The sequence below is a fragment of the Sus scrofa genome, chromosome 14, assembly GCF_000003025.6.
Source record: "Sus scrofa isolate TJ Tabasco breed Duroc chromosome 14, Sscrofa11.1, whole genome shotgun sequence".
Lineage (NCBI taxonomy): Eukaryota > Metazoa > Chordata > Mammalia > Artiodactyla > Suidae > Sus > Sus scrofa.
The window spans coordinates 111,317,230-111,344,186 of NC_010456.5; the positions used below are offsets into that span (position 1 = coordinate 111,317,230).

Here is a 26,957-nt window from a genome sequence, read left to right on the forward strand (position 1 = left end):
TCGACCCCTAGCCTGGGAACCTCCACGTGCTGTGGCAGCAGCCCTGGAAAAGACAAAAAAAAAAAAAAAAAGAAAAAGAAAAGAACCACATACAGACTTAATCTGCCAGAAACACAAAGAACAAACAATCTGCTACCAATACAGATACCAACACCAACAACATGAGTTTACCCTTACAGAGATTCCATCAAGTCTCCCTGACGCCGTCCATAGGGGCTCTTCTGTAGCTCCATGATTTCGGTGTGCAGGGACATGATTTGATCCTCCAGATATCCAATGACACCCACCTAAAATATGATGAAACAAAGTAAATGACAGGCTCTCTACCACACAACACAGTGAAGAACTCAGAGAATAACTTGCTGCAGTAAGAAAACTAAATGATTTAATGCAAAATACTGATTTTTTTCAAGTTTTCTTATCTTTCATATTATAACACTTAATTTTCACATGAGAACAAACTTATTCCTATGCTTCTCTCATTTCTCTCCTGACAACAGTAAACTACTAGCATTTCTTTCTTCTCCTGAGAGGCAAAAAGACAGAAGTGTCACTAACATGAAAAAGTGGCCATCAAAACCACTGCATCTCAGTTTTAAGATTTCATTACCTCTTGTTCCCAAATGCCTTGAATAGGAGTTCCTGTCACAGCTCAGTGGTTAAGGAATCCGACTAGGAGCCATGAGGTTGCGGGTTCGATCCCTGGCCTTGCTCAGTGGGTTAAGGATCTGGCGTTGCTGTGAGCTGTGGCATAGGTCGCGGACGAGGCTCAGATCCCGCGTTGCTGTGGCTCTGGCATAGGCTGGTGGCTACAGCTCCGATTAGACCCCTAGCCTGGGAACCTCCATATGCCGTGGGAGCGGCCCAAGAAATGGCGAAAAGACCAAAAAAAAGAAAAAAAAAAATCCAAATGCCTTGAATAAGGATGCAGAAAGATAAAGACACTGGATTTCTTAACCCAGGATACGAACTGCCCCACCCATGTCCTCAGGAAAGTGCTGGCATCAAGGAGACCAATAATTTAATGGGAACAAGAAAAGATGTAAGGAAGGAATCTGCCGCCTAAAGAATGACCTATACCCAGTGTGACCATATAATTTACTGTTCAAAACAGCATAATTTTGAAAATAAGTACTATTGAAAGTTATGACAAGACAGGTATAAACCGAAATATGCAGCCATCCTATCTAAACCAGTCATAAAAATATAGTGATAACTATCATTTGTTATTCATTCCCATTTAATCTGTATAACTAAAAAAGTTATAGTCCCCATATTATAATGTAGAAACTAAAACTCAGTGAAGCTTCAGTTTAGTTTCATTTGCCCAAAGCACTTGTTTTTTATCCACTATGGTACTTCCTTCTATACACACAAAGCATCTACTAGATATTTGTCTGATATTCAGGAATGACATGAAAAATACTTTATGTAGCAAAACCAAAGACAATTTCTAAAGGAGACCTCAGGAATTAATAAGCACACAGAGTGAGCTCAGTGATTTTTACCTCAGCATAGTGGATAGCCTTTTCTTCCATTTCTTTCCATGCTTTCAACATTTTTTCTGAGGCTGAAAAAAAAGTCTTGATTGGTTATCCCAGAAACAGCCAAAGCTTTAATTACTGATCTATCCATTTCCTTACCATTTCAACATCAAAAACAGAGTTATAGGTTGATCTGTCCCCCCAAAAGATAGGCTGAAGTTCTAACTCAGTACTTCAGAATGCGGCTTTATTTGGAAACAGGGTCACTGCAGATTCAATCAGCTAAATTAAGATGGACTCTTACCCAGTATGACTAGTGTCCTTATAAGAGGAGAAGAGACATAGACATATAAACAGAAACGTCCATTTGGCAAGAGGCAGAGATTCAAGAGCTATATAGCTGCAATTCAAGGAATGTGAAGGATTGCTGACAAACTGGGAAAAATCAAGAGAGGCTTCTTCTCCACAGGTTTCAGAGCGAGCATGGCCCTGCCAACACCTTGATTTTGTAATTTCAGCCTCTGAAACTATGAGATAAAAAACTTGTGTTTTAAGCCATCCATTTTATAGCAATTTGTTAGGCAATGGCAACCCTAGGAAACTAATACAGATAATATTCTCTTTTAAAAAAGGAAATCTAAAAAGTAATACATGAACACGATTTTTTTTAAATCGAACACTATAAAGGGATATAAAAAGCCTCTCTCTTCCTCCTCTCCACCCTCTCCCTTCAGGGATCCCACTCAATCATTTATTACATAGAACACATATCCTTTTCTCACACAAATGGGACCATCTATAAATATCTTTCCTTCTTTGCTTTTTTCCAACTTAAAACATTGCTATTAAAGACCTAAGTGATCTTGTAATATCAGCAAACATAGGTCCACCTCCTTCATTTATTTATTTATTTATTTTTACTTTTTAGGGCCATGCTTGCAGCATATGGAGGTTCCCAGGCTAGGGGTCGAATCAGAGCTATAGCTGCCGGCCTATACCAGAGCCACAGTAATGCAGGATCTGAGCTGAGTCTGCGACCTACACCACAGTTCATGGCAACACCAGATCCTTAACCCACTGAAGGAGGCCAGGGATCTACACCACAACCTCATGGTTCTTAGTTGGATTTGTTTCTGCTATGCCACAATGGGAACTCCCTCACTCTTTTTAAATAGTAGTATAAGACAGACAACTGACAAGACAAATCAAAGATAATTTGGTGGGATAATTATAATATTTTACAACCTATCAGAATGCCTATAATATACAAACAGAAATAAAACATCAATCATAGAACCAGTTAGTGGGTAAACTTATTTATCCAACTGGACCCTGCTGATCATTTACACATACCTTACTCAACCTAAGTATACAAATAGGATTTGTTTTCCAAAAAAAGGATTTGTTTCATGAAGGAAAACAAAAATGCTGAGGGTGACTCCTTTGGTTTATTATTTGAATTTTAATTCTGCTTTTCACATTGCCTTAGTACATCTGAAGGGAGATAAGCTTGGAGTGAAAAACCAAAAAATTAGTGGCTATGTACACAATAAAAAACAGTTGGACTCCACAATAGGTGCTTTGGGGAATAAAAAGCAAAGAAACAAAAACACCTAGAATTATTTGTGTTATTGTTTACAAAAAGGTAAGTAGTTTAAGACTTCTCAGGCTAAAAAGTAGCCCCAATACAGACTTTATATCTGTTCTTAAAATAAGGTTTGACAATCACAAATTCTTAAATCATTTCTGTATCTTCCTGGCTGAACAATTTTATTTAGTCCAATACCTTGGCAAAACACTTCTCGGCCTTTTGGCTAAGATGAAGTGCAATTCTTTGGTGGCGGTGGAAGAGGGAGTTGTTGCTCAACTAAAGGCTAAGAAAAAAAAGAAGTAACATTCAAATTGAACATGGTTTATGATGATTTGAGATGTCGTGTCTTTTTCTAATGAATGAAAGTGAAACAACTGGCTATGAGGTAAGAAGGAAATAACAGCAGATAGCTTCAAGAGACTAGACACTTCCTTCAGATACATTACCCAACACTTACATATCCCATAAGTCATCTGCTCACTATATCTTTCCAAGTCAAGTTGAATGCTTTTGTGAAAAAACTCCAATTTCGCTTTCAATTGCTGAGATGCTGAGATCAAGGTGTTCTTCATTTTTGTCAAGTTCGCATTATATCTAAGAAGACTTAACCTAAACCATAGCAAGAAAAAAAAGATACCAGCATTTCAGAAATATTGGACAAAAATTTTAAAACTCAAATAGCCATAAGCCCAAAGTCTATGTTTCTATTATCAATCTACAAGAAACAGTTGATTTCTAGAATCTGGTCTCTAAAGACTTCCTGCCTACGATACTCTGTGATAAAACAATTTTCTTACACTAGGGCTGTTCAGGAACAACTGTCAAGCTATTGCAATTGGGTAGTTTCAGACCACTGGTAAAAATTCTAGAAATCTGATCAGAATATTACATTTCAGGAGTTCCTTCTGTGGCAAAGTGGGTTAAGAATCCCAGTGTAGCAGTTCCCATTGTGGCTAAGCAGTGACGAACCCAACAAGTATCCATGAGGGTTCAATCCCTGGCCTCACTCAGTGGGTTAATGATTTAGCATTGCCGTAAGCTGTGGTGTAGGTTGCAGACACGGCTCAGACCGTGTTACTGTGGCCCTGGCCTAGGCTAGCAGTTGCACCAGCTCCGATTCAACCCCTGGCCTGGGAACTTCCATATGCTGAGGGTGCAGCCCTAAAAAGACAAAAGCAACAACAAAAAACAAAAACGAACAAAAAAAGAATCTGTATTGAGAGGCTTGGGTCAATGTGGAGGCATGGGTTTGATCCCCTGCCTGGTGCAGTGAGTGAAAGGATCCATTGTTGCTGTGGCTGTGGTGTAGGTCACAACTGCAGTTTGGATTCAATCCCTGGCCCTAGAACCTCCATATGCCATGGGTTCGGCCATTTAAAAAAAAAAAGAATATTACATATCAAATTGGCCCAGTAATAAAGTATTATATGAGATACGGACTACTGAAAACTGGCAAGGTTAATTCATGAGTATTAATGCACATGACAATGTGCCTATAAACAGCAGAATCCACTTACATTGCTGCTCTCTGTCCCTGAAAGAGCCTGCTATAGTCTTCTTTTAGCCCAGACACATAGTGTACTGCTTCGGCCCATACTTTACGCAGCTGTATAATTGGAAGCTGTATTTTGCTGTCCTGTACTGTATGTAAGAGGATGGGGAAAAGGAAAGGGGAGTCATTTTTTAAGATTAAAATCTTAGAATTCACTAATTATTCTTTGTGATTTCCTGACCATACAAATAGCATTCCCATAGATGTTAACTGACGCTAGAAAGATCACTTTCTACTGTTACATTCAGTCAACGTACATTTACTGATTACCTGCAATACACGAGCCCTGCTCCAGTTACAAGGGAAATAAAAATGAAGGCATAATCACTAAATAATCACAAAGCTTACAATTATTCCTGCATCTGTCTTTTTTTCTTGCTTCTCTCCAACCTGGAATATTCTTTTTTCTCTCCACTAATCCAAATTCTCTATTTCTTTGAAGTTCTAAATCAAGCCCCACATCCTCCACAATCTGTCATGGTCTTTCCAGCTTTTGAATAACAAATTTCATCTCCCAGACTACAAATCAAGCTTCAGGAAAACATACAGGGTAAATAACATTTTAATAAAATATGTTTTCTTCAATGTAAGACTTACAAAATTATATATCTATAATTATCTCTTGCCTTTTCTTTGGCAAAGGGAATGCTTCTTTCTAAAACCATGGCAGGAGTTCCTGCTGTGGCTCAGCAGGATAAGAATCCAACTAGCGGGAGTTCCCGTCGCGGCGCAGTGGTTAACGAATCCGACTAGGAATGATGAGGTTTCGGGTTCGATCCCTGCCCTTGCTCAGCGGGTTAACGATCCGGCATTGCCGTGAGCTGTGGTGTAGGTTGCAGACGCGGCTCGGATCCTGCGTTGCTGTGGCTCTGGCGTAGGCTGGCAGCTATAGCTCCAATTCGACCCCTAGCCTGGGAGCCTCCATATGCCGCGAAAGCGGCCCACGAAATAGCAAAAAGACAAAAAAAAAAAAAAAAAAAGAATCCAACTAGCATCCATGAGGATGCAGGTTCGATCCCTGACCTTGCTCAGTGGGTTAGTGATCAGGTGATGCCGAGAAATGTGTAGGTCACAGACGTAGCTTGGATCTGGTGTTGCTGTGGCTGTGGCGTTAACCAAAGCTGTAGCTCCGAATGGACCCCTAACCTGGAAACTTCTATATGCCTCAGGTGCAACCCTAAAAAAATAAATAAATAAAGTGAAATAAAATCATGGAAGGTATGTATTAAGTTCAATGAAATTCCATTTTAACAGTATAAAATTCTCCAAGATTGAAGAGATTCATCCCGTACTTTAAGGTGGCAATTATATCTCTGTTAAGTCTTTTCCAATGTAGGGAGTTCCTGTCATGGCTCAGTGGAAACGAATCTGACTAGTGTCCATGAGGATGCAGGTTCAAACCCTGGCCTTGCCCAGTGGGTTAAGGATCCAGTGTTGCCATGAGCTATGGTGTAGGTCACAGATGTGGCTCAGATCTGACATTGCTGTGGCCGTGGTGTAGGCCAGTGGCTACAGCTCTGATTCAATCCCTAGCCCGGGAATCTCCATATGCCATGAGTACAGCCTAAAAAGACAACAAAAAATCTTTTCCAATGTAAATCTTCACTACACTAGGTTCCATATTGAGAAAACACATTATCTGAAGCAGGCTTCAAAAAAATGAACCTGCGTGTCTATAAAAATCTTTGCCTCTCCTATTAATAATTAACAGCCTCAATTAACTTTTCTTCTATTCTTATACAGCCTCATTTACTCCTGAGGCTTCCTGTAATACACCAAGCAAAACAAACCAAAAAAACCCCACACACTTTTAAAAAAAAAGAATCTGGAGGAGGAAAACCTGATCAAAGGGGGGAAAAAAAAACCCAAAAAACATTCTTTAAAAAATAAAAGTCTGAGGAGTTCCTGTCATGGCGCAGTGGAAACGAATCTGACTAGGAAGTTTGAGATTGCAGGTTCAATCCCTAGCCTCGCTCAGTGGGTTAAGGATCTGGTGCTGCTATGGCTGTGGTATAGGCCAGCAGCTGTAGCTGTGATTAGACCCCTAGCCTGGGAACCTCCATTAAAAAAAAAAAAAAAAAAAAAAAATGTCTGAAAGGTCCCAGAAAGGTACCCTAATAGCAAGAAGCATATCAAGTATCTAGATCTTGGCTTCTAACACTATTCTCTTTTTTCTTTTTGGCTGCCCCACGGCATATGGAGTTCCCAGGCCAGTGATCAGATCCAAGCCACAGTTGCAGCAATGCCAGATCTTTTAACCCACTGTGCCAGGCCAGGGATAGATTGAACCTGTGTCCTTGGCATTGTGGAGACACCAAGGATCTTGTTGTGACACAGTGGGAACTCCTCTAATACTATTCTTAAAGGAACTAGGGCTCCTTGGAGAATGTCTGACTCTAGGACCATTCAAGATGGGCCTGGAGTAGCATGTGGTGCCAGAAAGTAAAGAAGTGCTTAAAAAAACAAAAACAAGTAACTCTCATTGATGGGGCAAATAAAGAGACACAAAAAGCCTGTGCTGAAAGAGCTCCTAATATAAGCTGCAACAATTTGAACAGAAAAAATAAACTAGTATTAGACCATAATCCATATTATAAAATAATCCATGAATTCAAATTGATATAATAAATGATTGAACAAATTAATAAATGGGACAGAAGATATAAATCTTGTGTGCAGAAAAATTCCAAATAAATTATGTAACTATTCTACCCTAAAGGATGGGTAACATAACTCCAACTCCTTAAGTGTGAGTTTTTGTATATAGTGATTTCCTTCCACAGGTTACAGTATGGAAAGAGGGGGAAAGGACTAAACTTTACACTGGAGAAATCTTATAAACACTACTTTAGCCCAGTGAGCAAGGTCATCACCAGTAGCCAATAATTATGTTGACATTATGTATCTTTTATATAACATGATAAAAATGGCACTTGACTTCTGTGATCTTTCTCTCAAAAGCCCACTAGCCCAGTCTAATCGTGAGAAAAAAAATCATGTAAATTGCAACAGAGGAGGATCCTACAAAATATCTGACCAGTACTTTTTTTTTTCCACACCCATAGCTTATGGAAGTTCTGAGGCCAGCTGCAACCTATGCCACAGCTGCAGCAATGTCAGATCCTTAACTCATTGCTCTTGGCCTGGAATTGAACTGTACCTCCGCAGTAACATGAGCCACTACAAAGACAATGCCAGATCCTTAAACCACAGTGCCACCGCAGGAACTCCCTGATCAGTACTTTCAAAGTCATCAAAAACAAGGAAAATCTGAGGAACTACTACAACCTAAGGAGACATGACAACTAAATGTAATGTGGTATCTTGCATAGGATTCTGGAATAGAAAAAGGACAAGAGATAAAAACAAAGGAAATCTAAATAAAGCATGAACTTTAGTTAATAATGATATATTGGTTCATTAACTGTAACAACAATATCATACTAATGAAGTTACCATCATGGCTCAGTGGAAACGAATCAGACTAGGATCCATAAGAACTCAGGTTTGATACCTGACCTCACTCAGTGGATTAAGGATCCGGAGTTGCTGGGGCTGTGGTGTAGGCCGGCAGCTATAGCTCCAATTTGACCCCTAGCCTGTGAACTTCCATATGCCACAGGTGCAGCCCTAAAAAGACAGAAAAAAAAAAAAAAAAAATCCAGAGTTCCCATCATGGCTCAGTGGTTAGCAAATCCGACTAGGAACCATGAGGTTTCGGGTTCCATCCCTGGCCTTGCTCAGGGGGTTAAGGATCTGGTGTTGTCCTGAACTGTGGTGTAGGTTACAGTCTCGGCTTGGATCCCACGTTGCTGTGGCTCTGGCATAGACTGGCAGCTACAGCTTCAATTGGACCCCTAGCCTGGGAACCTCCATATGCCGCCAGTGTGGCCCTAAAAGACAAAAAGACAAAAAACTTAAATAAAAAAAAATTAAAAATAAAAAAAAAAAAAACTAATGAAAAGGAAAGATTACATAATTTTAGCTCTTAAGCCTAATTTTGTTCTTAATTTTACATTTTTGTGCTTGTTTTTAATTTTGGGTAGATAGAAATTAATCACTTAACTTCTTCAAAAGAACATAATTCTCTTAGGATGAATGAAATCATTTAAATGTTAAGCAGTATTCACAAGATAAAATGAAGTACTTGAATACGCTTAAATAGTGAAGGACCAACTAAAAAGTGGGCTTAACTAATAATGGAGATTCATTGTTTTATATATGAGAGCCCTATCCACAGGAAAGTAAGTCTTCTCCCAAATGAGGGATCTGGTGGTCATTTTTTATTTATATTTTTTGCCTTTTTAGGGCCACACCTGTGCCATTTGGAGGTTCCCAGGCTAGGGGTCAAATTGGAGCTACAGCTGCCAGCCTACAAACACAGCCACAGCAATGCCAGATTTGAGCCTCATCTGCGACCTACACATCAGCTCATGGTAATGCTAGATCCTTAACCCACTGAGCAAGGCCAGGGATCGAACCTGTGCCCTCAAGGATCCTAGTCAGATTCATTTCTGCTGAGCCAGAACTCTGATCTGGTGGTAATTTAAAATCTACCTTTTCACCTTCCAAACCATGCAAACCCATCTTCCACCATATGTAGAACCTTGAACTATGAGATACAGAACAGAAACACCTAAAGACCCTTTCTACTCATCATATTGAGTCAAAATTTTATTATTTCAGATTTAAAGCTCAGTCAGAAATGGACTATACTTACCAATATAATTTACGCAGTCAGATAAGCTTCTGGAAGCAAATGGTCCTTCATATACAGTCTTACTCTTATCAAACAAATAAACCATATAGCTATCACAGCCCCTCTGCAAAAAGAAACAAACAATTAAAAAAAAAATCCCTGAAAATCCTAGGCTGGTACCTAAGCACTAGATTTCCTACTCTGAAATGCAAATAATGAAGTAAATTTCATTAGCATATATCTCAGATTTAAGGTCTAAACTTTTGTTTAGAAAAAAAATAACTATAGTGTGGGAGTTCCCACTGCAGCGCAGTGGAAACGCATCTGACTAGGAACCATGAGGTTGCAGGTTCGATCCCTGGCCTTGCTCAGTGGGTTAAGGATATGGCGTTGCTGTGAACTGCAGTGTTGGGTCACATGCGAGGCTCGGATCTGGCGTTGCTGTGGCTGTGGTGCAGGCCGGCAGCTACAGCTCCAATTCGACCCCTATTCTGGGAACCTCCACATGCTGTGGGTGCAGCCCTTAAAAAAAAAAAAAAAAAAAAGAAAGAAAGAAAAACTATAGTACGGACTAAAGTGAAACACAATCACTAAACCCAAAAGGACAAAAGCAAAAAGTCATTAACATATATTCATACAATGGGAATACTATTCAATAATCAAAAGGAATAAAGTACTGATATATACTATGACATGAATGAATCTAAAAAACATAATGGTAAGTGAAAGAAGTCAGTTGCAAGAGATTATAGATTATATGGTTCCATTTATATGAAATGTTCAGAAACGGTAAATCTATAAAGGTGGAATAATAAATTAGTGGTCTGGAGTTCCTGTCGTGGCTCAGTGGTTAACAATCTGACTAGGAACCATGAGGTTGTGTGTTCGATCCCTGGCCTTGCTCAGTGGGTTAAGGATCCGGCGTTGCCATGAGCTATGATGTAGGTCGCAGATGCGGTTCAGATCCTGCGTTGCTGTGGCTCTGGTGTAGGCCAGTGGCTACAGCTCCAAGTAGACCCCTAGCCTGGGAACCTCCATATGGCATGGGTGCGGCCCTAGAAAAAGACAAAAAATAAATAAATAAATAAATAAATAAATTAGTGGTCTTTTGGGGTAGATGTTAACAGGTAATGAACATGAAGGATCTTACTGAGATGGAAATGTTTTAAAACTGACTTATGGTAATGGCTGTGCAATAAGGGTAGTTTGCTTAAAAAAAAAAAAAAGGTCACTGAATTGTACACTTGAAATGCATACATTGGAGTTCCTGTTGTGCCTCAGCGGTAACAAACCTGACTAGCATCCATGATGATGCGGGTTTGATCCCTGGCCCCACTCAGTGGGTTAAAGATCCGGTGTTGCCATGAGCTATGGTGCGGGTCACAGACGCAGCTCAGATCCTGCCATTGCTGTGGCGCAGGCCGGCAGCTGCAGCTCCAATTTGACCCCTAACCTGGGAACTTCCATAATTCTCACAGGTGAGGCCCTAAAAAAAAAAAGCATAAATTATATGATATATAAAATATGCTTCAATAAAGTCAAAAAAAGAAAAAAAATGAAAGAGTCATGACCACCATCACATTTTAATCATCCATCTACCCTTGGCAGGATCTATGAGACCACTGATCTAATTTCAAGGTTCTAAGCTTCAGTACAAAAAGGGGAAAAAAACAGGCGGAGAAAACTGGCACCAAAGAGAAAGGCATGTACAGTTCAAAGTAACAAATGTTTCACTTCTACCTTTACACCTTGCAAAGCAATAAGAATGATGAGTAGGATGAACCTAAAAGAAGAATTCTAGGATGTATACCATCCCCCAAAGGATTCCAAGTATACATCAAAAATACAGAGCATGCAATCCCTCTATGCAAACATATTTCTTATGCTCTAGGTATATTGCAATTGTCTTACGACTCCATCCAAAACACATTGAGAGGCTGGTTTCCGAGGATCAAGAGAAATTCCCATCTCTGAAAGAAGCTCTTGAGAACCAGTATTTATTCCAGTTTCACGCTCAATACGAGACTGCAGTGAATGAAGACTTTCATCAGGTGGTAACAGAAAAGAAATTATCTTTGCAGAAGTCATATTTAGGATGTGTACTATCTGTTTAAGAAAAAAGAGGAATAATTATTGGTCATTTGCTACATAAAAGATTTCAGTGCTAGACACAAAGGGAAATATAAGCAAAAGGCATTATCTCTGCATTAAACAAGGTTCAATCATTTTCCAAAGTGAGATCTCTAATTATAAAATGACAATCTGAAAACTGAAGAATACAGTTTACTTTTCTACAACAGATTTTAGTTCCAAGGAATAAAGTTTCAATGTTCTAGGGATGCACAAAATAAAAAAATTAAAACCCCAATCTTAAAAGCCAACACTTAAAAATAAATAAAAGACAACACCTATTTTGAGAAATATTATCACTAACCTAGAAAGAAGTATTCCCATTTATGAAGTACCTAATAGATGCTATCCACAAGTTAAGTGATCCACATAACATCCCATTAATTACATCTTTTAATTTCTATTTTGGCAGAGAGAAACCAGAGCTCTAGAACTTCTCACCTAAAGCCCCACTGAAAGCAGCCTGATAAGCAAAGTATTGTGAGAGAATTAGGTATGGCTTGACCCAGGTAACCAAGGACAGCCACAGAGTTAGAGGTCAGTCTTTTGAACACAGCATAATTTTTTGGCCACATCCATGACATGGAGAAGTTCCTGGGCTAGGAATCAAACCTGAGCCACAGCAGTGATCCAAGCCACAGCAATGACAACACCAGATCCCTAACTGCTAGGCCACCAAGGAATTCCCAAACACAACATAAAAAATTTTTAAATCCTTTTCCTTTCACTGTCCTTAGATAAGCCATACAAAATTAATACCCATGTTTCCCAATGCCTTACGTTGACTAGTGTATGCAAATGATTAAAATTATCTCTGCTAGAAATGTTTATTACAGAGGTAAAGCATTAATGTTCCTTTAACATATAATGACCTTCTAAGTTTGAAACACATAGGGGTAAGAGAAAGAATTCTTTCAAACTGACGTGGATTACAATACAAGCATACCAGCTGAGACCTTCCACTCCTTCCCAGCCAAGGCAGATTTCACACTGTGACAGTGGCCACAAAGAGCAATAGCAGAAACTTAGTATGAAAATCCCAATGTGGACATTTACTTTACACAGAGCACATTTCAACAAGGCTAAGTGATCATGGCATCTCATTACCTAAGCTGAGCAGAGGTGAGCAAAAGAAAGGGAGAAGAAATACGACCTAAATTAATCCTTTTGTTCACTCAAGTATTTGACAGAACCTACTATGGTACACACTATTAAGTGTGTTGTGCTAGCAGTGGATATGCAAATTGAGCAACTTAATGATCTTTGCCCTCCAAAGGATAATAGTTAAATAAAAGATATTAATAAACATTAAAAGAACTAAAATACAAGGCAAAACACAATAGGTACTGTAATGATATAAAGTATTGTGCAGATTCCAAAGGAGATCATTTGGTGAGAGAAAAGGGGGGCTTTATAGAGGAGGCACTATTTGAGCTAAGCTTTGAAAAGGAAGAATGATTAGCACAAGAAAAGACTAAAAAAAGAAAGGTTCTTCTAGGCAGAAAACAAGGTAGGCAAAGGAAGTAGAAAGGGATGAGCATAATCAGAGAATATAAATTTTTCAGTTCAACTGTACCTAAAATGATGCCCCCTTGGGGTATAATAGGAGGTAAGACTGGAAGCGTAGGATGAAATGAGACCAAGATAGGTTCTAAACACCAATGTAAGGGTTTGGAATTTATTCAATAGGCAAAAAGGAACTATGGAAAGCTTTCTAAATTGAAAACCTGACAAGTTCAGAATTGTTCAAACATTCAAAAGATAAATCTCACAGGAGTTCCTGTCACGGCTCAGTGGTTAACAAATCCGACTAGGAACCATGAGGTTGCGGGTTCAATCCCTGGCCTTGCTCAGTGGTTAAGGATCTGGCGTTGCTGTGAGCTGTGGTGTAGGTCGCAGACACGGCTCGGATCCTGAATGCTGTGGCTCTGGTGTAGGCCGGCAGCTACAGCTTGGATTAGACCCCCTAGCCTGGGAACCTCCATATGCCGTGGGTACGGCCCTAGAGAAAGACAAAAAAAATAAAATAAATAAATCTCACAAAATAACTGAATAGGTAGATTGAAGAAGAAGGAATGGTTAGAAAGCCAGTTTCCAATCTCAGTAACTAGAAAGGCGATAGTGCAAGTAAGAGGTACAAGAAAAGCTGTAGAAGCAGTTAATGGAGCAAATGTGCTCAGTTTTCTATGAGTTACATCCTGGGTGCCAGTGGGACCAGTAAGTATAGTTATAAATATTCTGCAGAGCTGTGCAAAGATAAATTTGGGAGTTACACACATTCAGTTTATAGTTAAAGTTATACAACTGAAGAGACTGCCAAAGAAAAGGAAGAAAAGTAATATAGCAACAGAGAAAGACAAGGAAAGACTCATAGGATCTAATTATACTTAAAGGCAAGAAAGAGGAGGCAGAGAAGGAATAATTAAATACTTCTGTTTCACCATTATCTTCTGTGACAAGTTCAGTATATTTTTTCAACTTTTTCACCTTTAAAGTTTTTCATAATAAATAGTTGGAAAAATAAGCAACAGACTCTCTAAATTTTTTTTTTTTTTTTTGTCTTTTTGCTATTTCTTTTGGCCGCTCCCGCGGAATATGGAGGTTCCCAGGCTAGGGGTCGAATCGGAGCTGTAACCACTGGCCTATGCCAGAGCCACAGCAACGCAGGATCTGAGCCGCGTCCCAGTCTACACCACAGCTCACGGCAACACCAGATCATTAACCCACTGAACAAGGGCAGGGACCGAACCCGCAACCTCATGGTTCCTAGTCGGATTCATTAACCACTGCGCCACGACGGGAACTCCTAAACTTTTTTTAAGGGTAAGAAATATTTCAGTAATTGTTTCATTGATTTCTTCTTCTTTTTTGCTTTTTAGGGCTGAACCCACAGCATATGGAAGTTCCCAGGCTAGGGGTGGAATTGGAGCTGTAGCTGCTAGCCTATACCACAGTCACAGCAATGTAGACTCCAAGCTGCATCTGCGACCTACACCAGAGCTCACTGCAATGCTGGATCCTTAACCTACTGAGCAAGGCCAGGGATTGAACCTGCATCCTCATGGATAACAGTCAGGTTTGTTACCGCTGAGCCATCACAGGAACTCCTACTGATTTTATCTTTAAATGAAAATAAAACAGATGCCATTCCCTCCTTGAATATAATAAACACCTTAGAACATTCCCCTATAATAACACGAACCTCTTTTGCAGTTCATACTTATGTGTTCACAACATCCCCTGCCTTTAACTCTTTCCCTCTGCCCATTCTCCAGATTAACACTTTCTTACTCTTCAAAATTCAGTCCTATTATCCTCTCTGGGAAGCATCCCTAAACTACTATGAACAGGACCCTACACGTATCTTATTCTGTACAACCTCACAATAATATTGATCCTTTAAAGAAAATATTAATGTACCTGAGCTATAAATAAACAATTTTTTTTGTTTTGTCCAGATTCACAGATATGCAAATAGTGTTGCTACAAACAAAAGTCTATAGATCACGAAACACATGAGGACTCTTTCCCCATGCTCACAGACCTCTTCCAAGTAAAAATGATGCTATGATTACCATGACAAGTCTGAAAAGAAAATGAGATAAAGACCAAAATTTGGAGTTCCCTGGTGGTTCAGTGGATTAAGGATGTAGCTTTGACACTGCTGTGGCACAGGTGTGATCCCTGGCCTGAGAATTTCTGTATGCCATAGGAGCAGCACCCCCCCACAGAAAAACCCAAAAAACAAACCAAAATTTTTGAAGACAACAAAGAACTAAAAAGTGTCACCAAGTCCTTCTCGCCTAACATGTTGAGAGATAATTTATTCCTTGGCACAGTAGAAGAAAACCAAATCAAGAAGCCAGATATCTTTCCAATGTTAGCCAAGAACAGCATCTACATGGCCTCAAGTTTCTATTTAATAAAATATATTAAGATCAGAGTAAAACCTTTTATGACTACTCTTTCTCATTTCAATTTTAGAAAGCTATCTACTACAAGCAATCAACAAATATGAAAAGACCATAGATGGGAGTTATTTCTGTGTATCCAGCATAATAGAATCTCTCATTTATATCGGTGCATATTTACTGAGAACCTGGTACATGTCCTGCTTTGTACAGAATGGCAGATTGGGGATGATGTGGTGGTAAGGTAGGTGACTGTTAATAAAAGTAGTAAAAACAACCCCAGCATTGAAGAAGGCAACCTATATAGAGAGGCATGAGTGGAAGATCAGAGACAATTAGAGAATAGAGTAAATACAATTAAATGACAAACTGAGGTAGAGACCATTCAAAGTAAAGGGGAGTTGAATATGTGCCAGTGTAAGTCAGGAGACAGAGATAGAGATCCATCTGGGCAGGACAACATCTGTCAAAAATGGACTTATAGTTGATGGCATAAGGAGCAGCGACAAGCTGGTTCTAAGTAAAGTAAAGGGTAAGAGAAATGAAACAAGAACTTGGTTGGGATGGACGTGAATTAAGAAAGCCCCTAAAAGCCAAGCAGATCAGTTTAGACTTGACTTGGTAGGCAAGAAAGAACTGTTAGTTTCTTGCACATAGAATAAAAAAAACATTTTCAGAAGATGAGATAGGCAGTTCATAATGCATGGACTATAGTCCAGGATGGAAAGGAAGTACAGAGGCATGAAAGCCAGGTACCAACCTTCCTCATCGAACCAAATCCAGTATGATTAGACCTAAATGAATGAGGTGATGGTACCAATATGAGGAAGGGGAAAATCCAAAAGATGCTTCAAAGGAGTAATCAATAAGACCACTCAGAAATAAAACTGAGAAGGCTTACTAAGACATAAAAATTCATCCTCTCTAAGAATATCATTTTCTTTTTCAAATAAGCATCAGGAAAAGATCATTAAAATATATTTATGCTCATTTTCCAAATAGATTTAACTTCAATGCACGTCTTACGAAGGAGAACTCATTTAAACTAACCTTCAAATTCAGAATGTGATCCATTAATATAAAACATTTTGGCTGCTTCAAAGTGAGATCAATAGGTCCTCCTCTCTGCTGAGGATCCCAGTTCAGCATCAACTGTAGCCAGTTTTCCATGGGTTCTACTATTAAACTAGAAAACACACAAAAACAAGATAAAAATCATCATGTTCCAATTTTCCCTTTGTTTTGTAAAAAGGTAGTTTTATAGGTTGTCCATTTCCTTTGTCTTTATTTGTACCATTTTGTATCTTACTTTCAAATAATTCACGAAAAAGTAGGTGACAAATTTTTTCCTTAAAAAACAACCCAAAACAGGAGTTCCCGTCGTAGCTCAGTGGTTAACGAATCCGACTAGGAACCATGAGGTTGCGGGTTTGATCCCTAGCCTTGTTCAGTGGGTTAAGGATCAGGCATGGCTATGAGCTGTGATGTAGGTTGCAGACGCGGCTCGGATCCCCAGCGGCTGTGGCTGTGGCTGTGGCATGGGCCGGCAGCTACAGCTCAGATTAGACCCCTAGCCTGGGAACCTCGATATGCTGCAGGTGTGGCCCTAGAAAAGGCAAAAATACAAAAAAAAAAAGACCAAAAAAAAAGACAAAAAAAACCCACAACAAATGTATCCAAGTTAATTACTGGCAACCCCAATAAGTGAGTCCAGTTTCATTCCCTAAGGAATCTATTTACTACAGTATCTAAGAGTCTTCTTAGCACCTAAGCCAATTAGTTGAATGGCAATTATGTTTCCACTAGACCTAGCTGTCCAATATGGTAGCTACTCATTATAAGTGGCTATATGCATTTACACTTCAGTTAATTAAAATTAAATTTAAAAAAAAAAGAGAGAGTTCTCGTGGTGGAGCAGCAGAAACAAATCCAACTAATATTCACGAGGATGCAGGTTCGATCCCTGGCCTCTCTCAGTGGGTTAAGGATCCGGCGTTGCCATGAGCTGTGGTGTAGGTTGCAAAAGCGGTTCAGATCTAGCACTGCTGTGGAGTAGGGCAGCAACTACAGCTCCAATTCGACCCCTAGCCTGGGAACCTCCATATGATACAGGTTCGGCCCTAAAAAGACGAAAAAATTAATTAATTAATTAATTAATTTAAAATTCAGTTCTTCAGTCACACTACCCACCTCAAGTGCTCAGATAGACTCATGTGTCAGCATAAATATAAAAGGTTTCCATCATCAAAGAATGTTTCTCTAGATAATGCTGCTCAAAACAGACAACTCTAATGTTCTTTTACAGCCCTAAAGAAACTGAGACAACTTCCTTAACTAAAATATACATACCTACAAAGGCTATTTGGTTGAGGTAAATGGCTACTAAATCGAACTTCTCCCGTCATCTCTTCACATGCAAATATACACTTTGGATCCTTCTTCTTAATTTTCTCATGCCTAAAAAACAAAAGCTACCTCAGTTGACAACCCCATTCTCATAAATACTAAGAATTTTTGCGGAGTTCCCGTCATGGCGCAGTGGTTAACGAATCCGACTAGGAACCATGAGGTTGCGGGTTCGGTCCCTGCCCCTGCTCAGTGGGTTAACGATCCGGCGTTGCCGTGAGCTGTGGTGTAGGTTGCAGACACGGCTCGGATCCCGCGTTGCTGTGGCTCTGGCGTAGGCCGGCGGCTACAGCTCCGATTCAACCCCTAGCCTGGGAAGCTCCATATGCCACGGGAGCGGCCCAAGAAATAGCAACAACAGCAACAACAACAACAAAAAGACAAAAAAAAAAAAAAAAGAATTTTTGCCATTTAATTTTACTTAATTATGTGTTTAGAAGGCAATTATACCATTTTAAAAAAGGGTGAGGGGGAAGGAGGCAACTGAAAATTTCCACTCCCATTAAGCATACCAAAGTTCTCTTCCATCTCTTACCAGGTAAATGGCTGCAGATGATGCAAAAAAGGCCTATACCCAGCAATACATTCAAACACCATAGTCCCAAAGCTCCAATAATCAACAGTGGCTGTGTAAGGCTTATTCTCAAAGAGCTCAGGGGCCTTAAAAAGAAAAAATGCTTTAAACATCAATATTATAAAAACTACTTGATTTCTGAACTATTATATTCACAACTTTCTGATACAAGGACAAGAATTTTGTACACTTAAATTCAAAGAAACAATACATATCTTACCAGATACTGCAATGTTCCTACAAAAGACGTACACAGACTTCCTTGATCAACATCTTTGGCATATCCCAAATCAATTATTTTATGCAAAATCTGCAAAACAGTAAGTATGAAAAGGTTGAGCAATGTGAAAGGAACGGCAGCAATGTCCTTATAAGGCTCTGGAGAGGGTGGTGGTAAAGAGCTTAGGCTCTAGAATAATACAAACATGTTTCAAGCCTAAGATCCACCACTTAAAAAGCCATATGATCTCAATCAAGTTACTTTCCTATTTAATAGTATTATTAACAATCCCTACTTCGGGGAGTTCCCGTCGTGGCGCAGTGGTTAACAAATCTGACTAGGAACCATGAGGTTGAGGGTTTGATCCCTGGCCTTGCACAGTGGGTTAAGGATCCGGCGTTGCCGTGAGCTGTGGTATAGGTTGCAGACACAGCTCGGATCCCGCATTGCTGTGGCTCTGGTGTAGGCTGGCGGCTACAGCTCCGACTGGAACCCTAGCCTGGGAACCTCCATATGCTGCGGGTGCAGCCCTAAAAAAAAAAAAATCCCTACTTCACAGACTTGCTACTGGGATTCAATGAGTAGTGAAAGAAAATACTTTAATAAATGTCTCACTATAAAATATGGTAGAAACTAAATATAGGTTGGCTGTTGATTTTTATTTTTTTGCTTTTTAGGGCCGCACCTGAGGCATATATAAATTCACTGGCTAGGGGTCAAATCGGAGCTGAGCTGCTGGCCTTCTCCACAGCCACAGCAATGCCAGATACTTCAACCCACTAAGTGAGGTCAGGGATCAAACCCATATCCTCATGGATACTAGTCGGATTCACAACCTGCTGAGCCACAATGGGAACTGGGCTATTAATTTTTATTTTGCTATATTCAGAATAAGCTTGATCTATTAAACTGGAAAGCAAAAGGGTGACTTCCAAATTTGAAAAAGCATCACACCACCTTAGATCAATGTGAGTTAGATAGGTATCTAACTTCAAGAATATCCTGAAGCAAATAGCTGGTGTGAAGCCTACACAAAGGGTTCCTAAGAGAAGAAGCACTATTGAGGTTTCATCACCTCCAAGAATATTTCAGCATGAAAATACTTTGAAGAATTCTTAGGTTGTGGCTTTTCTCTCACTTCCTCCCTCCCTCCTTTCCTTCCTTCTTCCCTCCTTCCCACCCCATCTCTCTCTCTTTCTTCTTTCTGTTACTTAAATTTCATCCAGTCCCTGATTCTCATATTGCTTAAATATTATTTGAAAAAATAAAATGTCAACAGCCTTGGTGCTTGATACGGTGAATAAGTTCTCCTTACTGCAGAACATTTTAACTTCATTAAAACTTTTTTTGGGAGTTCCCGTCGTGGCGCAGTGGTTAACAAATCCAACTAGGAACCATGAGGTTGCGGGTTCGGTCCCTGGCCTTGCTCAGTGGGTTAAGGATCTGGCGTTGCCGTGAGCTGTGGTGTGGGTCGCAGACACGGCTCAGATCCCGCATTGCTATGGCTCTGGTGTAGGCCGGTGGCTATAGCTCTGATTAGACCCCTAGCCTGGGAACCTCCATATGCCGCAGGAGTGGCTGAACAAAAGGCAAAAAGACAAAAAACAAACAAACAAAAAACACAAAAAACCTTTTTTGGAAATTAAATACATAATCATTAAAAAAAAAAAAAAGGTTTCATCACCTCCAACTGATCACTAGCTTCCCTAAATAAAACCATGCAATCCAACTCAAGGTTAGGATACTTGGCTGTATGTCTTTATTACTGGAATAGAATCTGGGCATCAGAAGCAAAACTGCTCAAATTACTCTGATAAAAATAAATATTTCAGGAATCAAGTCACAATTTCCGATTCTTCTCCAGATGACTCTTAGGAATCTGAGAAATCAAGGTTTTGAATTTTAATATAGAATTTAGGACTTCTGGAGTTCCCGTCGTGGCGCAGTGGTTAACGAATCCGACTAGGAACCATGAGGTTGTGGGTTCGATCCCTGGCCTTGCTCAGTGGGTTGAGGATCCGGCATTGCCGTGAGCTGTGGTGTAGCTTGCAGATGCGGCTCGGATCCCGCGTTGCTGTGGCTGTGGCAGAGACCAACCGCCACAGCTCCAATTTGACCCCTAGCCTGGGAACGTCCATCTGCCGCGGGAGCGGCCCTAAGAAAGGTTAAAAAAAAAAAAAAAAAAAGAATTTAGGACTTCCGAAGAGAAGATTAAATTTTGTTTTGTTTTTCTTAAATAAGAAACATACTTAAGTAAACATTTTTTTCTTAAAGCAGACCAAGGACATGTATGTTTTCTGGATGTGTTCATAAGGATTAACTAATTACTTACTGCTTACCATCTCTGCTAGATACTGTGCTGGAAAAAAAAGAAGTGAACAGTAGTAGTTCCTTCTCTAATGGAGCTTCTATGTTAGCAGAGGAGACAAACAATGAAACACAAAATGACAGTTCAGTGCAGTAAGGGCTGGGATAGAAAAGAGGGCTATAGAAGGCACTGAACTACATCATGGAGACCCTATTCAATTGGTACAGAACATTTCTTCAGGTTTTACCTACCTTTCCACCAACATCCTGAAGAACTATGTTTTCAGGTTTTAGATCACGATGTATAATTTTATTTTCATGCAAATATCGAATCCCAGATCCTAAATAAAGTTTAAAATGTATTTTGAGGTAATTAAAAAAAAAACGGAATTAAAAAAGAATTCATCTCAAAAATAACAAAAAAAAACAAAGAAAAAAAGAAAAAAAGAATTCATCTCACATTTTATACAGATCTGCTCTGATGCTCCAATTAATATGGATCATAACTACATGATTAATGATACTATAGAAACTCAGATTCTCAGATTTTCTTCACAGAAAATCCAGTAACATTAAACAAATATTTCTGCAAATAATATATGCTCACTTAACTTATGAAAATTAATATTTTTTATAAAAAGAAATGGAACAAGCAATTGAGAAAATTCCTATATTTATCATTGTAGCTTTTCCCTCCAACCTAAATCAACCTCTTCAATTAGACTTTGGCTTCCATAACCTAAGAAAAGAAACAAAATCAAAATATATAGGGAAACATAGTCTTGACTTTTGAGCTTTCTCCAAGGGTCTTATGTTCTTGTAATTTTAGGAATCTTTCAGGAGTAATTCTGATTAGAGATTTCAGGAGTTTCTGCTGAGGCACAATAGGTTAAGGATCTGGCATTGTTTCTGTGGCAGTGCAGGTTTGATCCCTGGCCCACCGTTGTGGGTTAAGGATCCAGTGATCCCGCAGCTGTGGCTCGAAGTCAATCTCTGGCCCAGTAACTTACAGGTGTGGACATAGCAAAAATTAAAAAAGAGAGATTTCACCCTATGAGAACCTACACCTGTGAGAAGCAATGCCACTGGTAAATAAAGTTGCTATATTAATTAGGGAGGGAAGGGGAGTACAACAAAATAAGGTCACTCACACCATTTTTCCCCCAGCAATGGAATATCTTTTAATTAAACAGATGCCTAGCCAAAAACAAAAAATAAAAAACAAGGAATTCCTGCTGTGGCACAGTGGGTTAATGATTTGGCTTGTCTATTTGGCAGCAACGGTTCAATCCCTGGCCCAGAGCAGTGGGTTAAGGATCCTGTGTTGCCACAGCTGTGGTAAAGGTTGCAGCTGTGGCTTGGATTTGATCCCTTGCCTGGGAACTTCCGCATGCTGTGGGTGTGGCAGAAAAAGACAAAAATCATTTTTTAACAAATTAAAAAATTAAAAACAAAAACCATTATAGTTTTAACTTAGCGACAAAGCAATAGCTAGAGTTCCCACTGTGGCTCAGCAGATTAAGAATCTGACTAGAATCATGAAGATGTGGGTTTGATCCCCGGCCTCACTCAGTGGGTTAAGGATCTGGTCTTGTTGCAAGGTGCGGTGTAGTTCATAGACGTAGCTTGGACCCCCACATTGCTGTGGCTGTGGTGTAGGCCAGCAGCAGCAGCTCTGACTGGACCCCAGCCTAGGAACTTCCATATACCAAAGATACAATCCTCAATTAAAAACAAAACCAAACAGTAATAGTTAAATTCTTCTGATAATTTCTTACAGATAAAAAAATTCTTATAGATAAAAATTTCTTATAGTTAAAAATCTACGCTTTGTATATAGTACACCCACAATTCTATTTAAATTCCCAAGTAGTATTCAGAATCTTTTACAGATCAAAGAGGTATTAATATGATGGTATTTTCATATTTATTACATACCTATATCGCTCAGTAAAGAAAGTATCTGGCTTTCTTTAAGTCCACAGCAATTTTCTGGTTTGTTGAGTAGCTAAAGAAAGAAAAAGCCTAAAAATGTATATTGCCAATATTGCTGGGCAGAACGTGACACATTAATCATTAATCATTATACTCGGAGTATACTCAAGAAAACAAAACATGATTAAGAAAATATAAGAGGGGACAAATTACCAAATCCACACGAGGACATGTACATTTCATGACAAGGCTTATACAAGTAAAAATAAAGGGGGAAAGAATTTGATATTCAAGAAGGTTGAAAAATCTCACATAAATCTATAGTAGATTTAAAATGAGATGGGGGAGTTCCTGTCATGGCGCAGTGGTTAACGGCTCCAACTAGGAACCATCCAACTAGGAACCATGAGGTTGCGGGTTCGATTGCTGGACTTGCTCTGTGGGTTAAGGATCCGGCATTGCCGTAACTTGTGGTGTAGGTCACAGACGTGGCTTGGATCTGGCATTGCTGTGGCTCTGGCGTAGGCTGGCAGCTGCAGCTCCAATTAGACCCCTAGCCTGGGAACCTCCATATGCCGCGGGTACGGCTCTAGAAAAGACAAAAAGACAAAAAAAAAAAAGAACACTTAACAGAGAAAAGACAGTTTTTTTAAGAGATGGTGCTAGAAACCATTCTTCACATGTAAAAAAAATAAAATAAAAAAATAAAAATGAAAATAAAATGAGATGAGAAAGAGATTTGCAACAGAGAAAAACTTTTTAAATAAATACTTTAAACATTGATACTGTGGTCTAACATCATCAATACAGTCCCATCCTGGAAAGAGCACACCAGCACAACAAAAAATGCATGTTCTAAATCAGGGGTCGGCAAACATTCCCGGTAAAAGGCTAAAGAGTAAGTACTTTGGGTTTTGTAGGCCATACAGTGTCTGTTACAACTACTCAACTCTGCTGCTATAGTAAGAAAACAGCCATACAAACAGATAATAGGCCACAGCGTACTGATTCTTACTCTAGATTATCATATTGAGTGGGATTCAAAAAATGCTAAAGTTCATGATTTACTATCTCATCTTCTTTAAAACATCCACATTACCTTACGCAGATCTCCTCCAGAACAATATTCCATTGCTAGAAGAGGCACATCATTAATCAAAAAATTCAGTTCCTCAGGAACATCACAGGCCTTTACGACATTGTCGTGGTTCAACCTAACAAGGGGAAAACATAATCAAAAATGTGTTTCCAATGAAAAGAGACGAGTTTGAAACTATAGTTAATTGGGGGGCAGTGAGGGGAAGAAAGGCTGTCATTATTTATAATTTTCTAATTTCCCATTTGTATAATTAAAAATTAATACTTGTTAAAAAGAAAATCTAGATAAAAATACTATCGTTATTATTACTATTACATTTCTATGTTCCTAGTAATAAGCACTTTACACACATTAACTCATTTCCTTGTCACAATAATCCTTACCTGTAGATTTATTTTTTTTTTACTCAATGAATTTTATTACATTTATAGTTGTAAAACGATCTAAGTAGATTTATTAAGAGTCTCATCACACAAGAGAAAACTGAAACACAAATTAGTTAAGTAACATAAGATCACACAGCAAGTAAATGTTCAAGTAAGCATTCAAATCTGGCAGTCTGGCTCTAAAGCCTATCTCATACTGCCTCTCTCATAATCACTTACAATATTACCCAGCTGTGATCACTAATAAAATTTTGGCACATTTCCTCCCAGTTTTTAATTTGTGCCCAAATATATTTTTTAAACAAATATTGAATCATATATTGTTTCCTAACACCTTTTTTTAACCTTAAAAATAAGTTATCCCAGCCATCCTCCTCCTCCTCATCATAATACAGTACGTCTCAAAAGTGGAATAGATTCCCAGGGCCTAGGGACTTAAAGAAACAGAATTTCCATGTGTAGGGCCTGAGAATTTATATTGTTAACGAACTTTCCCAGTTTGAGAACCATTCAAGTGCAATGAAAACATCAAAGTCAGAAGGTGCTTATTTCAAATCCAGACTTTATTACCTACCAGTTGTATGGCTTTGTAAATGTAACTCCAACCTTTACAAAATACAGGTAATGTCTAAATACAAGGTTGCTATGACAACTAGAAGAATTATTTTCAAGCATTTATTAGTATACTACCTGTGGAGGTTTTAAAATATGTCTGCTTCTTCCTTCAAGAGCTTATTTCTCTTCCACTTGAATGGAGGCTATATTTAGTGACTAATTTCTAACAAACAGAAATTATTTGGAAAAGATAGGGTGTGACTTCTGAGAAAAATAACAAAGATAAGTCAGATTTCAACTTGCTCTCTCTCTCAGATCAGTGTCTTAGGGGGAAGCTAGCTGTCATGCCATGGAGTCATTCAAGCTTTCCTGTGGAGAGGCCCATATAGTGAGGAACCCATGTCTCTAGCCAACAGCCACATAAATGGAAGTGTATACTTAACTGCTATTCCAGTCAACATTTTGGGATGTTTCAAGAAGGATCTACTGAATCAAAACCACCCAGCTAAGTCACTCTCAAGTTCCTAAACTAGAGAAACTGTGAGATACCAAACATTTGCTATTTTAAGCCACTAAGTTTGGGGATTTTTTTTCTTTTTTCTTTTTTTATTAACAAAGCAATAGATATACTATTTAACAAAAGTAGGTAAGAGTGAAAAAATGAGTAGTGATTGTTGTTTAACTATAAAGTATAATACAGGAGCACTGCCCAAGATCCAGAGGAAGTAGATTCTGCCCTCAGAGAGCTAAGTCTGATAATAATTCGCTGACTTTTTAAACTAAACCTACTTAAGTATGATGTGATTATTTGAAACAGAACACATATATTTAACGTTTCGAGAAAAATATGTTCCCCAAAAGATCCTGAGAAGAAAGGACCCCTAGCCTCCTTCCTTATGATGACATCTGGTTGAGCTGAAGAACTGGGGAAACTTAAGTCATCAAATACACTTACTTCTTCATGATCTGGATTTCATGGCACCACCGTTCTCTGTTTTTGGTACTTAGCTCTAGGCGACAGGACTTAATTGCTATTTTGAGATCAAGTTCCTGCCAAAATAGAAAATCAACAGAAAAAATAATTACAAATTAGGTCCTTGTGCAGGTTTACTTGCTATCAAAGAATTGCCAACCTGGGGAAACAAAACTCTTTAGCTTTACTAATTCAACATATTTATCTATAGTTCTCTTGAGCCAATACTTTGCCAGGTAAACCATCAGACTAACGCTTTAAAACTGACCTTCAAATACACCAAAATACACAAGCAAAAAGTGACCAAGGCTGATCTTATAACAGATCTCTTCAGAATACTGTCTTATATATATACTGCAAGAAAAATACAAATACCTTGTCTCCCCAACAAATCCCTTTTTAATTTAGTCAAGACAGCTAACAAGGACTCCAGGCTCCAGAATAACTAGAATGAAGAGAATAATTCAGGGCTACCTGGCTTCAATAGCAAGAAATAAGTTTTAATATGACCAAATTTAATACAAAAAACTCCAAAAGTAGTTCCTAATCTTTGCACTGCAAATGACATTTAAAAAAAATCCTAACAATGATTATACTTATTTTTCTATATCTATAAAATGAACCTAAAGAAGATGATATAACAATTTTAAATATCTACACACCTAACATAGGTTCACCACAATATATAAGGCAATGGCTAACAACCTTAAAAGGAGAAATCGACAATAACACAATCATAGTGGGGTACTTTAACACCCCACTTACACCAATGGACAGATCAACCAGACAGGAAATCAGTAAGGAAACACAGGCCCTGAATGATACATTAAACCAGATGAACTTAATAGATATTTATAGGACATTTCATCCAAAACCAACAGAATACACGTTCTTCTCAAGTGCACATGGAACATTCTCTAGGATTGATCATATCCTGGGCTACAAATCCAACCTTGGTAACATTAAGAAAATTGAAATCGTATCAAGCATCTTTTCCGACCACAAGGCTATACGACTGGAAATCAACAACAAGAAAAAAACTGCAAAAAACACAAACATGTGGAGACTAAACAACATGCTACTAAACAACCAATGGATAACTGAGGAAATCAAAGAGGAAATTAAAAAATACCTA

General features: G+C 38.8%; 1 protein-coding gene across 1 annotated transcript in view; it reads right to left on the reverse strand.

The window, feature by feature from the left end:
* CHUK (conserved helix-loop-helix ubiquitous kinase) overlaps nucleotides 1–26,957 on the reverse strand; it is a gene marked incomplete at its 3' end in the record, with an annotated part of 35,492 nt that overhangs the window by 1,052 nt on the left and 7,483 nt on the right. Inside the window, 14 exon segments of the mRNA NM_001114279.1 lie at nucleotides 178–287; nucleotides 1,509–1,570; nucleotides 3,533–3,684; nucleotides 4,593–4,716; nucleotides 9,348–9,450; nucleotides 11,238–11,432; nucleotides 16,418–16,553; nucleotides 17,717–17,824; nucleotides 18,309–18,433; nucleotides 18,568–18,657; nucleotides 21,127–21,215; nucleotides 22,813–22,882; nucleotides 23,909–24,023; nucleotides 25,805–25,899. Coding sequence (NP_001107751.1) covers nucleotides 178–287; nucleotides 1,509–1,570; nucleotides 3,533–3,684; nucleotides 4,593–4,716; nucleotides 9,348–9,450; nucleotides 11,238–11,432; nucleotides 16,418–16,553; nucleotides 17,717–17,824; nucleotides 18,309–18,433; nucleotides 18,568–18,657; nucleotides 21,127–21,215; nucleotides 22,813–22,882; nucleotides 23,909–24,023; nucleotides 25,805–25,899 — 1,574 coding nt within the window.